Source organism: Mandrillus leucophaeus, unplaced genomic scaffold (genome assembly GCF_000951045.1).
Source record: "Mandrillus leucophaeus isolate KB7577 unplaced genomic scaffold, Mleu.le_1.0 Scaffold181, whole genome shotgun sequence".
In the NCBI taxonomy this organism is placed as follows: Eukaryota; Metazoa; Chordata; class Mammalia; order Primates; family Cercopithecidae; genus Mandrillus; species Mandrillus leucophaeus.
In genome coordinates this window covers 1,766,795-1,781,314 of record NW_012101821.1, presented here as the reverse complement: position 1 = coordinate 1,781,314, position 14,520 = coordinate 1,766,795, and the positions used below count along the sequence as shown (strand labels likewise).

Here is a 14,520-nt window from a genome sequence, read left to right as displayed (position 1 = left end):
AAAATTTAGGCCTTCAAGCTTTGCCTCTACCCAACACTCATTCCTTACCTTCCTAGTGGGAAGACATGAGAAATCTAGTAAATTAAAGTTCTACTTCTTCATTTTGTGTCATCATATTACCACTCTGATTATTAATGCAAAATACTTGCAAACTGCAAACTTTTTTTTTCAGTCTTTTAGACTGTATTTTTTTATAACAAAATATTTTCCATGTTTTCTAAAGATCTCTGGTGATAAAGGCCAAGAAAAAACATATGTTAAGTGTGCTTAGAAAATATAAAGGAGACACAAAAACAAAAGAATAAGAAAAACAAAAAACCTGTTTTCCCAAAAAGAAGCCTTCTGCTCCTGGTGAAACTCTATGGCACAAGGTAAAAAAATGCTGTGACTCATGAATTCAAAATATACTGACTTGTTTTAAAGACAGTGCCTAGGGTTACAGTGGAGCCAGTTCCCAGGCTGGCAGCTCTTCAGGACAGCAGGACACTGCCAGAGCTGACAGAAGCTGCCATCTTCTACAGGACCTCCTCAGCACCAAAACCTAAGGCCTGGGGACATCACCACTTCCCCATCAAGGACAAGGGCACAGGTAAGCATTGCCCCTTTCACACACAAACGGAACTTGTGGGTGGATAAAAGCAGAAAGCTAAAATCCAATGTCAACAACCAGCTAAGGCTGTGCTAATTAATTAACTATAGTTAGTAATTAAAATAATTATAATTAATTCATTATAATTCTAAGAAATTATAATTTTTAGAATTAAATCCTTGGAATTTGTAAAGGCAAAACTTGCTTCAAATGCCTCTGTATTTTGTTAAAGACAAAGACCAAAAGATGCTTTTACATTTGCCCACTTGGTATTTGCCCATTCCCTAGTTCAGCCCCAGGTAGTAATATGTGAAGTACATTTGCGTGTGACAGAATTCATTTCTTCCATTTGGGGCCCTTTCTTTATAGCTCTTTTGTGAAAAGTGAGAATGAGGAAAGTGACAGTAAGAAACGAAGATACAAGCTTTACAAAGCAATGACCGGCACCCAGCATTATTCTCAGATACTAGCAGACTGATTTGGTCAGGGATGGGTGCACTCACCCCAGCTGCAGCTGGTGACAAATGACTGATGCATCAGAATCATCCCAGTGGCTGCTACAGACAGTGCCCCAAGCTCCACTTGCATATACTTCCACTGTGCCTTCAAACTCATTTTTGCCGCCACGAAGTCGTACTGATCCTAAAGTGGAAAAGAATTCCAAAATCCTTTAATAGTAAATAATCATTTGAACATATTGAGCCAGTCCTGGGTTAACATGATTTTTAAACTTCAGTAGTAAGGGATCCAGGCAGAATAATTTGGCCTCCACTGTGTGTGGCATGTGTTTCCTCCTTTAAGTGAGGATTTAGCAAGTTCCTTCTTTTTTTGTAATTAACATCCTGATGTTAATGCTAATTATATTTTCTTTTTTATCTAGGCAAACAGACAGTCCTATTATAATTTTTTTCTTTATTCCATTATCTCTTCATCAAGAAGCAACCACTGTAATTTTCAAAGGGGAAAAAGTGGAAGAGTATGACTAATATCAGATCTTGTATTTCAAATACTAGATTACATCACATATGAAGTTTTTATCATTTATTACTTTCCTCTTCTCATGAGGTCATCAATAAGAAACACAGAAACAAAATTAAATGTTCTGCATATGAATTAGCTGTAATTAGTTGTGTTATATCTTCCATTTGATTTGTTCATCCACCAAAGAAAAATAAAATGTGTTTTCCGCTTTTAACTTTCAGTAGTAGTCATTAAAATTCTGAAGATTATGTCCATAATTTCAAGAAGATGTTCATTTTGAAAATATTGCCTAATGCTACTCTTGGAAAAATAGCCGTTAGGTAGTATGTATAATTGAATGCCCCCTGAAAACTCACCTCCTCTAATATACCACACCCAAAGAGCTGTCCCAAAGTCCACAATTTAAGTCATTCTTTTCAGTCTTTAAAAGAGCCAAGATTTAAATTCAAGCAGCCCTGGGAAAGATAACACTTTGGTCTTATCCCTTAAGTGTGGTTCAAGGCCCTACATTCCTCTTCTCATTGGAACTGGTGTCGGAGCAGGCACTGGGATGCAGCAAGTGGGACAACTGAGCAGAGACAGAGTTAACCTCAGACAACTTAAGAATTGCATAAAATTCTGTTTAAAATCACCTACAGTGGTCTTTATTTCATAGGTAAGAAAATTAAGGAATTAATTTTAAAAATCAATCCTATCCCAAAAATCTAGCATAATTTGCATATTTCAAAGTTATTATGTATGGCTTCATAATAACTTCCAAAAATATTAGATTCACAAAGTGCCCATTCATTTCATTTGTACAGGCTTAGTCATCCACCACTATTATTTTCCACATCATCATCCTTTAAAAATGTAAGCATTTAAGAAAAACATATTATATTTCTCATGATAAAAACAAAGTCTCATTTAATTCAAACAAAAGGCAATAATAAATGGAGGCAAACATTGTACAGTACTGCCAAATCCTGACTATTCAGGAATGAACAGGGCATGGGTCATTCATATGACAAATCATCTAAAACTCATTCATATATTCTAAAGCTCTTTAATTCACACTAGGCAAGAGGAAGACCTGCCTAGCTCAGCAAAGTATGAACTACAGAATATTTTTAAGGCAGTATTTCTGAAGAGTTCAACAGATCTTGAATGGTTTTTTATATCACAAAACTTTTTCTACAGAGGTCCACGTAATATTATGCACATCACAAATGTCAGCAGTTTATTTTAGTCAAAGAATTAATTTGTTGACCTCAAGCAAACTTTATTTGAATTGCTATTTAATCTATTACTTCTTTACTAATTCCTCCCCTTAATCACGAAGTTACTCATGTCAGAAGGGCTGGAAGATAGTTCCAGTAATGAAAACAAAGGAAATGTGTACTTATGCACATATGCACATCAAGTGATCATAAGATTTAAAATAGTGCCTACATCAAAAAGCTATCAAGAAGAAATGATGTACACACAGAATCTAAATGATTGAGGCACTTAGAGGTGAGAAGAAGAAAATTCTCAGTAAAGTATAATTATGACCATAACAATATAATGGCAATGATAGAGCTGGAAATAGTTTCCAGGTCAACTATCAGTTGCACCATCATTTTCTCTAACGCTCCAAGCACACTGTGAAAGCCTGGATTCATTTAGCACTATCTGCTATATGGCAAGAAATGTGCAGTGCTCATCCAATTTTCCTTTAACAAATGAATACAAATATTTGCAATTCTTAAAAGGCAATTTGCATGTCAATGACTAATGAATTCTATGTCAGATTCCACTCGAGGCACAGACAGTCCTAACGCACACCTTCCTAACAGTGCCCTCCACTTAGAAAAGTGCCCTTTCCTAAGGGCCATAAAAATGTCTATTCTGAGGAAACCATCTACCTAGGGCTCAGAATGAGTATTTATATCATTCTATAAAGCTCAGTTCTTCTAATAATTATTTATTCAAATATGCTCTAAAAGACTAAAAGTCTGAACACACGATCCATTCTACTGTAGGAGCCAAGAGAACTTTCTCTTTGCCTTCTGAAGGTTCACTGACAACAGGCATATTATTAGGATAAAAGGCGTATACATTTATTTGATCATGGTTTTACGTGATGTGGGAGCCTTTAGAACGAGGACCCAAAACTATAGGGGATATTGCCCATTTTTATGTTTAGGTTTAACAAAGTGTGGACAGCCATGTAGAAATATGATTGGACAAAACAGGTAGGATCTAATCTTAATAGACTGAGTGGGGAAACCCAGTAATGCTTATCAGTTTAGATTTTTCTTGGCCTCTTTGAGTTTTGTTTTGCTTTTTTTCTGGGTATGAAGAACCCTCTCTGGAATGGGGGGTCTTATGACATGTAATCAAACACGGTAGGTCAGATAAATTTTTAAGGCCAGTCTTTATACAGAAAACTGGGGCACGAGGGGAGTTGAGTAATATTTTTAGGCTTTATGGCTGATCATGGAAACAAGGCATTCTGGTGTCTATGGCCCACCTTGGAAAGAAGAATTTTAGTTTCTGTGGCTAACCTCAGGGGAAAATGAAGCGCCAGTGACAGGAAAGTAGGAAAAGATCAAAGGAAAACTTGTTTCTGAGACTACTTCTGAGGCCTTCATTTGGGGATATCGTTTTCTGAGACCCAACTCTATATACATTTAAGCTAAGTAGTAGTTTTCATTTGTTTTTTGCCTTTATTTTGTTCTTGCTGCATTTATTCTCTTAGAACAGCTGAGGTGGTCAAGATCTTAAAACCTGTAATTTATGGCTGGGTACGGTCGCTCACACCTGCAATCCCAGCACTTTGGGAGGCTGAGGCAGGTGGATCACCCGGGTCGGGAGTTCAAGACGAGCCTGACCAACATGGAGAAACCCCGTCTCTACTAAAAATACAAAATTAGCTGGGCATGGTGGTGCATGCCTGTAATCCCAGCTACTTGGGAGGCTGAAGCAGGAGAATCGCTTGAACCGGGAGGCTGAGGTTGCGATGAGCCGAGATCTCACCACTGCATTCCCGCCTGGGCAACAAGAACAAAACTCCGTCTCAAAAGCAAACAAACAACAACAACAACAACAAAAAACCTATAACTTATTTCCTTCTACTTATGGATGAAGAAGCTACAGACCAAAGCAACTGAGCAGTTACAGAGCCATGATCAACTATCTCCTAGTTCCCTGCCCTCGTTACTGACCTTCTATCTCCAAACTTAAGCAAAGACCCTGAAATACAATAAGCACCTTTCAAAACTTCAGATATTACTTTATGCATTATACCATGTTAGTGTTCACCATCCTACTGAAAATACAGCAACGAATCCACCACATGTTGTATGGAAATAAGCCAACTAGGCAGAGAAGCATAAAGTAGCCTGAAGTTTCTTTACACTGTGGAACAGGAAAGAAGTGCCTTTTTGGTGCTCCTATAGTTGAGGCTGATCCTCCAGTAGAAGCTGATTTGTCCCACAGCTGTACAAAGTTGTGGGAAGACTATGAATGTATGTGTGTATACATTTGCACAAATGTATAGGTACACAATTACACAATGGAGAAAGGGAAACAACCTTAGCTCAAAGAAATCCGCGAAGCTCAAAGCTAACTAAGTGAACTAATTTCTATTGCTGTACCTAACAATAAAGTGATTTGCATAAATTGTAGACGAAACTCTTTGTTTGGCAAATATTATTCAATTGTCCAATTTTTTATTATCAAGAATTGGTCCCTCACCTTCCACCCACATTCCACTCCAGCAACCAAGCATTCTTCAATACTCGTTAAGAGTCAGAGCTTGCGTCCCTGAACCACACCCCAGTGTGTGTGATCTAGGGTTGCACTGTCTTAAAGTCTCTCAAGTGCCACGTGCACAGAAAATATTCTATTCTACATACTTCTATCTTTAAAATGTGTTAAGAATAATAATTTAAAGTCTCAAGCACAGTAGGTCAATTATATTAGGCATTATAAACATGCAGACCAAAGTAGTAAAGGAAGAAAATCTGGAATTGTACCACTATGCGTGATGGCATGTCATGGAGTGGAGGCCCCAGAGTTCCTGAAATGAACCGCTACCAAAAAAGAAAAAGGTCAACCGTCTGCTGGTGTTATAACTATTTAAAGGCAAAATGTTCCAGTGTACGATAATGTTCAGAATTCTACTATCTTAATTCCTTGACAAAAATGTTTAACTGTTAAACATTTACAGTAAAATAGTTTACAACTGATTTCCTTCTAAGTACATAGGTCAACAGTTTTATAAAGGAAAGAAATCATAAAAGATTCATGTAACAGAAATTTGCTTGATGGACAACTTTGCTAGAAAACAGGAATTCCCCAACTGGAGGGACAGACATTCAAGAAGAATTCTCTTTAATCATCTTATGAGTCTCAATCAATACAGGTAGACTAAAAAAACAGCTGACTGGATAAAAGTTCCCTTCACAAGTCTCATTGGTTTCTGAGCTCTAAGATTTAAGACTAAGGCAAGGCACAGTGGCTCACCCCTGTAATCCCAGCACTTGGGGAGGCCAAGGCAGGAGGACTGTTTGAGCCCTGGGATTAGAGATCGGCCTAGACAACAGAGTGAGACACTGTCTTTACAAAAAAAAAAAAAAAACTTAAAAATTAGCCAGGCTTGGTGGCCCATGTGTGTAGTCCCAGCTACTCAGGATACTAAGGCAGAAGAATTGCTTGTACCCAGGAGTTCAAGACAACAGGGAGCTATAATTGTGCTACTGCATCCCAGTCTAGGTGACAGAGCAAGACTCTGTCTCAAAAAACAAAAAACAAAAACAAAAACAAAACAACCTTCCTTTCCATACTCCATACGTGAAGGAAACCTAAAAGAAATAGGAGAAAAGGAACCAAATGGATCAACTATCTTCATTCTATATACCCAGCTTATTCCAAAATAAAGCAAATGAAAAGATATCCCTGTTTAGCCTGGATAACACAGCAAGACCCCACCTCTACAAAAAATTTTAAAATTAGCTGGGCGTGGTGACCCAGGCCTGTAATCCCAGCTACTTGGGAGGCTGAGGCAAATGATCACTTGAGCTCAGGCATTCAAGGTTACAGTGAGCTATGACTATGCCACTATACTCCAGCCTGAGCAACAAAGCAAGACCCTGTGGGGGGAAAATAAAAAATGCATGCCTGCCTACTAAGTTAACCCCTCATTAAAATGTACTTATAAAATAGCATTACTTAATTTAAATGGAAGAAAACACAGTAAAACAAAGACTCACCCCAACAGTGTTTGCTGAATAAAATTAGTAACAAATATTTTTTAAATCTTTTTTTAAAAAATCACAGTTTGATAAAAGAGTAAAAAATCTTCATGTTTTCACACAAATCCTTTCTTATCTATCACTGAACTCTACAGAGGCATAAAATAATTAATTTTAGTCATTTCTATTGTTCTAGTGGAATAGAAAGAAAGCATGCCGGCAACGTCCAGCTAGTGTTCAGATCCTTGACAAAAAGTATACTTAAAGCTGTGAGTGAAACAGAAATTTCAATTTATGACCTATTTGAAAGAATAGAAAAAACCATTACATGTTGAACAATTTAGTACACATATCTGACATTAAGTTAAACATAAAACTATGTATTATACCAAATGCAACACTATAAAAATATACTAAATGACCATTCTCTATCAATTATAAAGTATATCCAAAAATTACAGTATCTGAAAACAACTGAATTGGGGGGTTCTTGGTTGAATTTTTCAAGTACAGTAGGGGATGCTAGGTTAATTTTTATGTTATTTTCTTTCTTCACCATATTCAACAATACTAAGTTATACTATTTTCATCTATAATTATATTTACCCATTAATTAAACCTGCAATATCTTTGCTAAATAGTATATTTTATTCAAGTCCTCCCAGGTCTAAATGAAATCAAATCATTTTTAACAAACAAAGCATTCGCCTGAACCAAGATCCAAGTGAGCTGTATTTGCCTCCATTAGTTCACATTTATAATTCATACTAATTGCTCATTTATTATTCATGTAGACAACTTAAATGCTGAGAAAAAAATCAGTTCGTATAGTTCAAAATGAGAGTGCATCCTCTGAATTAGCAATTCTACCCATTTACATTGTGCTTATTAGAAATTTATAAATCTTATAAATTTTTCCTTAGTTTAAAACATCATATGATATCAAACAAAAAAGATGACTCTGTCCATCGTTAAGTTATAGTAGGCTAACAATACATGCAGATAACCCCAACAGAAGGTTTCACAAATTGTGTGTTCCCAGACCATCTACACATAAACAAATGGTACGGGTGTTACCATTTTATTGTATAGCACTGAGTGATGAAATTGAAACCAAATAATAATCTTCTTGTCTCCCAGATCATGAACCACAGAGAAGGTAATGAAAATGCTTATTATTCTTCTGACACCTCACCCAGAAAATGGCTGTCCTCAAACAGAGGACAAAGGTGAATTTCTGATTCATCTTTATAAATGCCGCACCTAGTGTGAACGCAGTAAATGTTTAATGAATAAATGAAACCTATCCTTACCCTGTTAGAAGAATCAGCATTACACTTTGTATCCCCTCTGCTGATCCTAATAAAAAGTACTGAGGCGAAATGTGCATGTGTGGCTTGTAGGAGGGTAAATATCATTACTTTAGTGTTTTGCATACAATAAATTTTTTATTAATATTGTTGCACTGATTTGTAAGGAGGAGAAGGAGGGGAAGAGAAGACTGCCCTGGAAAAGGAGGATGCTAAAGAGGCAAAAATAAACATTTATTTAGTTTCTAATGACAGCAGACCAACCACATAGACATCAGTCTACATCAATTGTTCATACATTGCCTATTTACTATGTAGCTAAGGAGAAGAGGTTTCAAAGGACTGCTTTCTTTAAAGTTTAATTCAAGGGGAAAAAAAAAATCTTCAAAATTAGAATTAAATCATATAATCATGTTTACTTAGTAAATGAACTAACTTCAGCATTCTCATCAGTTATGGAATTATTCGTTTCAGAAATAAATGTGTCATAGTATTTGCCTGCAAATAGCATCTTAAGATAAGGAAATATGCTTTGTCAACCAAACCAGAGTCTAAATGTTATTCATCCAGATATGACTAAAAAAAATTAATGTAGCATTTCACAGCATTTTATAAAATACTTACTGTTAGTTTTTAATTGCATTAAGTTTCCCAAATATAAGGACAAGTCCCAACCATACTCCTTAGCAACCTTTTTGGTTCTGATCAACAACTACCTTGTTTCTTCCTTGCCAGTTGAATCCCCAGATGATTCAGAGGTTAAGCTAACTAATCTATGTAATTATGGTAATTGTACATTTCTTTGCAAAGAGTGTCAGGAAGGAACATGTGATGCAGTCTGGGCAAATGAAACGTGGAAGTCTGTGGAGGAAATTCCAGAAAGGTTTCCTTATTGTTTCAAAAGGACATTCCTGCAGAGGGGCTTTCTCTTTCTTCTGCAGGTTGTTCTATCTCTAAGTGAAGCCTGGAATAACCACCAGCCTAAGAATAAAGGCCACGCTTCTTAAGAGGATAAAGGAGCCAAGAAAGTAGCAGAGGAACAGAAGTGTACCATGCTGGAGCTTGCCCATCACATGGACTTCTTTTAATAGGAACAATAAGCCTCCTTATTGTTTCAGTTTTCTATTCTTTGCTATCAAAACCACCCAAATTGATCCAAGCCACATCCATACCCAAATTCATAATTACCATATTTTTTCCAAATCTTCCAAAAGCATCTTTATTTTCACAGTCATAATGTATTATATATAAATTTTGCATCCTTGTTTCCCCTAAACATTATCATAAACACTTTCCTATTATATTTATATGTATAATATTTACAATAATTACTTTGGTCGCTGCATAATATCCATCAAATGCAGGTACCTACGAGTAGTACCTTATTACCGGATATTTCAGTTTCCCTTCAGTTATAAACCAAATTACTTTTACATAGGTTATCTTATCACAAAGGTCCCCAACCCCCAGGCCACGGACCCGTACCAGTACAGGTCCGTGGCCTGTTAGGAACTGGGCTGCCCAGCAGGAGGTGACCGGGAGGTGAGCAAGCGAAGCTTTATCTGTATTTACAGCTGCTCCCCATGGCTCACATTACCATCTGAGCTCTGCTTTCTATCAGATCAGCAGCAGCGTTAGATTCTCCTAGGAGCTGGAACTCTATTGTGAACTGTGCATGTGAGGGATCTAGGTTGCATGCTCCTTATGAGAATCTAATGCCTGATGAAACCATCCCCCAGGTCCACGGAAAAACTGCCTTCCACAAAACTGGTGTCTGGTGCCAAAAAGGTTGGGGACTGGTGTCTTAACACATAGGCACACACATGCACATGCGCACATGCACACACACACACACAGACAGTGACCACATAAGTATATATACACCCCTGGACAATAGCTCATAAAAGGCAATAGTAACGGGATATCTTATTTTCTTCCCCAAAAAAACCAAAAAAACTTCACATTAGTTAAGAATCACTGCGATTCTTAACTAATCTAATCTAAGTATTTGACATCTGCCTTAGTCTGAAAAGCAGATTGAGCTCAATATTTAAAATCAACCAGGAAATGTATCAAATCTGGTATTGTTAATAAATGTTTTTCAGCACCTGCTACATAGAACCAAGATGTAGCACTTAAAAGGGATGGGGGACAGCTTTCAGCTAGCTAACTTTTTAATTAACATTCACTACAAACAACAGATGGAGTTCAATGAGTACAGCCTGTAAACAATAGTACTTGGCCCACATGTCCTCTATCTCTATTTAAATCAAGAGATTTTGGGTGGGTAGGTGCACATGAACAGATGAGCATGACAAGACAAAAAGTCAGATCTGTGATTCATCCTCTCCTCCAAAATCTCAATGATTAAAACTTTCTCATTTATTTAATCTGTTTTACCTCTCAATCATCAGCCACCTATGGTTGGTTTGTAAAAAGGGAGGTTAGCAGCACAACGTCAAGCAAGTTGCCCCATCTGCCATGCCAACCAGAGACTAGAAAAGTGACTGCCCCTCCTAGGCAGGAAACACTAAGTTATTGCAAGCTATTGTGTTTTATTGCGTTTGTTTTGTTTTTGTTTTAGAGACAGGGTCTTCCTCTGTTGCCCAGAATGGGGTGCAGTGTCATGACTATAGCTCACTGCAGCCTCTATCTCCTGGCCTGAAGTGATCCTCTTGCCTCAGCCTCCTAAAGTGCTGCGATTTCAGGCATGAGCCACCATGCTGGGTCACAAGCTATTGTTGGGGGAAATTAGTTGCCTGTTAATTCTTCCTGCAGAAATGCAAAAATAACCTAGCTCAAATTCAATTAATAACCATATTCTGGCCAGTCATGGTAGCTCATGCCTGTAATTCCAGTACTCTGGGAGGCCAAAGCGGGAGAATCACTTGAGCCCAAGAGTTGGAGACCAGCCTGGGCAACATGGCAAAACTCCATCTCTACAAACAATTAAAAAAAAAAAAAAATTAGCTGGACTGTAGTCCCAGCTACTTCAGAGGCTGAGGTGGGAGAATTGCTTGATCCTGGGAGACAGAGGTTGCAGTGAGCTGAGATGGCATCACTGCACTTTGTCTCTAAAAATAAAAATAAAATAACCATATTCCAGTGAACTAGGTTATTACTATCCTACACTAGTCAAAGGAAAAACCAGAAGTGCCATTTCTAAAACCACACAAAAAGTTACCATTGGCATGCCTTACACCTGCTCCTAAAGCCTAACAGGGTTAAGTCACAGAATGGTGGGCTCAGTTAGTCTATATCATCACCTACCACTATACATTTTAGGTGGGTTCTAATGCCCTTCCATGTGTTCTGCCCGACTGTGACAGAGTTTTCACATCCAAATCAATTTGACTGTTCAATAGAAATGCATGTTCCATTCCCAATCCAGATCTGAGAATTACTCAGAGGCTGGGCTAGTCTAGGAATCTGCATTTTAACAAGTCCCAAGGTGATTCTAAATGCTCATAATGAGACCAGCTCCCTGGGCTGATTCAGTGTATTCCCATAGCCAGAATGATTCTTTTTTTTTTTTTTTTTAAGACAGAGTTTTGCTCTTGCTGCCCAGGCTGGAGTGTAATGGCGCGATCTCGGCTCAATGCAACCTCCGCCTCCCGGGTTCAAGCGATTCTCCTGCTTCAGTCTCCCAAGTAGCTGGGATTACAGGCATGCGCCACCATGCCTGGCTACTTTTGTATTTTTAGCAGACACAGGGGTTTCTCCACGTTGGTCAGGCTGGTCTCGAACTCCCGACCTCAGGTGATCCTCCTGCCTCAGCCTCCCAAAGTGCTGGTATTACAGGCATGAGCCACCGCTCCCGGACCTAGAATGATTCTTTAGTATTAATTTGCAAGTTTCATAAAACCAGGGCCCAGGTATCATGTTTCCTGCTCTCTGACATCTGAGCCACTGGAACATCCATGCCCAGCCCTGGTTCACCTGAGGTCCCCACCTTGCCCCTTCAACCTGGCTTCAATCAACTCTTCACCACGGAGACACCAACTTCCTGATTTTTCCCGATGCAACTAGATATGTAACTCTGGCCACCAGTTTATTTTTTAAAGGAGGGATCACATTACTATGAATTGTTCTTTCCTTTTGCCCTGGATTTCTGTAAAGAAACAAATATGTCCGGCATGGTAGCTCATGCCTGTAATCCCAGGCATGTCCCACTTTGGGAGGCTGAAATGAATGGATCACTTGAGGTCAGGAGTTTGAGACCAGCCTGGGCAACATGGCAAAACCCTATTTCGATTAAAAATACAAAAAATCAGCCAGGCATGGTGGTGCACACCTATAATCTCAGGTACTCGGCAGGTTGAGGCAGAAGAATCGTTTGAACCTAGGAGGCAGAGGTTGCACTGCACTGAGATTGTGCCACTGCACTCCAGCCCAGGTGACAGAGAGAGATCCTGTCTCAAAAAAATGGAAGAAGGGGAGGGAAGGGAAGGGAAGGGGAGGGGAGGGAAGGGAAGGGAAGGGGGAAGGAAGGAAGGAAGGAAGGAAGACCAGATATTTTTTAAGCCTAAGAGACTGTAAATCATGCATCGGGCCAAACATAATTCTCTTTCTTCCTGTTAGACTAGTCCATAAACTACAAAATGAGGATTACATGTAAAGAAACACAGCAAAATGAGCTGTGAAGTAAAAATATACATATCTAACCCTATTTTCTCCTGCACTCCTCATAATATGTCTTCACATATTTTCATTCATAAAACGCAGGAACTCACTCATAAGGTTGCTACAAGAATGAAATGAAGCCACAAGAATGAAATGAAGCCACAAGAATCAAATGAAGCCGGGAGCGGTGGCTCACACCTGTAATCCCAGCACGTTGGGGCAGAGGCAGGTGGATGGCCTGAGGTCAGGAATTCAAGACCAGCCTAGTGAAACATGGTGAAACCCCATCTCTACTAAAAATACAAAAAATAGCCAGGCGTGGTGGCAGGCACCTGAAATCTCAGTTACTCAAGAGGCTGAGGCAGGAGAATCGCTTGAACTAGGGAGGCAGAGGTTGCTGTGAGCTGAGATTGTGCCACTGCACTCCAGCCCGGGTGACAGAGGGAGATTCTGTCAAAAAATTAATAAATAAAAATTAAAAATGAAATGAGAAAATGCACATAAAATGTTTAGTCCAGCATCCAACACAGAATGAATGCACAGTAAGTCCTAGCTAATGTGATTAGGCCAGGTTGTTTTGAGTATATGCTCAGTGCTGCAAAGGTCTTTTAAATTAATTTACTCAAAACTTGCTTTTCTCCTGATGAGGAAATCAAAGCTCTAAGAGTTAAGAGTTTTACCCAACAGTGCACAGCCACTGGCAGAGCCAAAGCAGACACCCGCGTTTTGTAAAGCACAATTCAATATTCTTTTCACCACTCCATGAAACTTTTGTTCACACTCCTAACTGAAATGTAGGACCAAGAGAGCCATAAGGTTCAGAATATGCCAGTCATCTCAAAGCTACAGGCTATGCCCAGGCAGACCTGGAGGAGTAAATGATAGAATGAGATTGAGTCTGTGAAAGTCATTCATTATTACACAGCTGATCGTTTTCCTTTTTTTTTGTGGTGGTGGGAAGGGCATTTATCTCCCATCATGAGTAGTTTCTTTTGTTTCTCTTTTGTTCAATCACTTTCCTCCAGGAAGTACAAACAACTATTATGCAGTATTTGAGGATTTTGTCTGCTGAGAGTTAGCTAGGAACATAAAGGCATTCAAAAGATTTACATTTCTAGTCAACTGAAGAGGGTGTGGTGGCAGGAAATCCAAGGACAAGTTACTCTCCTTGTCTGAAATATAAGGCTAAGAGTTATGTCAGAAAGAGAGCAACAGATCACTATCATTTTTTAACTTTAAATTACTATTCTTGAGTCTGTGCTTATGTACTTAAAGAGTAGTTGTATATTCTCTCCTACACATTTATTCTCTAATAATTCTCCACTCTTACCTATTCATAGAACTAAGAGTACGCCGGGCGCGGTTGGCTTCACGCCTGTAATCCTAGCACTCTGGGAGGCTGAGGCGGGCGGATCACTAGGTCAGGAGATCAAGACTATCCTGGCTAACACGATAAAACCCCGTCTCTACTGAAAAAATACAAAATAATTAGCCGGGCGTGGTGGCGGGCGCCTGTAGTCCCAGCTACTCGGGAAGCTGAGGTAGGAGAATGGGGCGAACCAGGGAGGCAGAGCGTGCAGTGAGCCAAGATCGCGCCACTGCACTACAGTCTGGGTGACAGAGCAAGACTCTGTCTCAAGAAAAAAAAAAAAAAAAAAAAAACTAATAATAATATGAAGATAAAAAAAGTCAATGTTTGCTAAACATAAGATTTTACTATAAATAATCTCTTATGGTGAATAACGAGACAATGCTAGCACTCTTTGTTGACATCACCTCAAATATTTTTATAGCCACA

General features: G+C 38.8%; 1 protein-coding gene across 1 annotated transcript in view; it reads right to left on the bottom strand.

The window, feature by feature from the left end:
* The window catches only part of PRSS12 (protease, serine, 12 (neurotrypsin, motopsin)), a gene marked incomplete at its 5' end in the record, with an annotated part of 72,926 nt that overhangs the window by 56,117 nt on the left and 2,289 nt on the right, over positions 1-14,520 (bottom strand). The window contains one exon of the mRNA XM_011977613.1: positions 1,093-1,231. Coding sequence (XP_011833003.1) covers positions 1,093-1,231 — 139 coding nt within the window. The remainder of the gene's footprint in view (positions 1-1,092; positions 1,232-14,520) is intronic.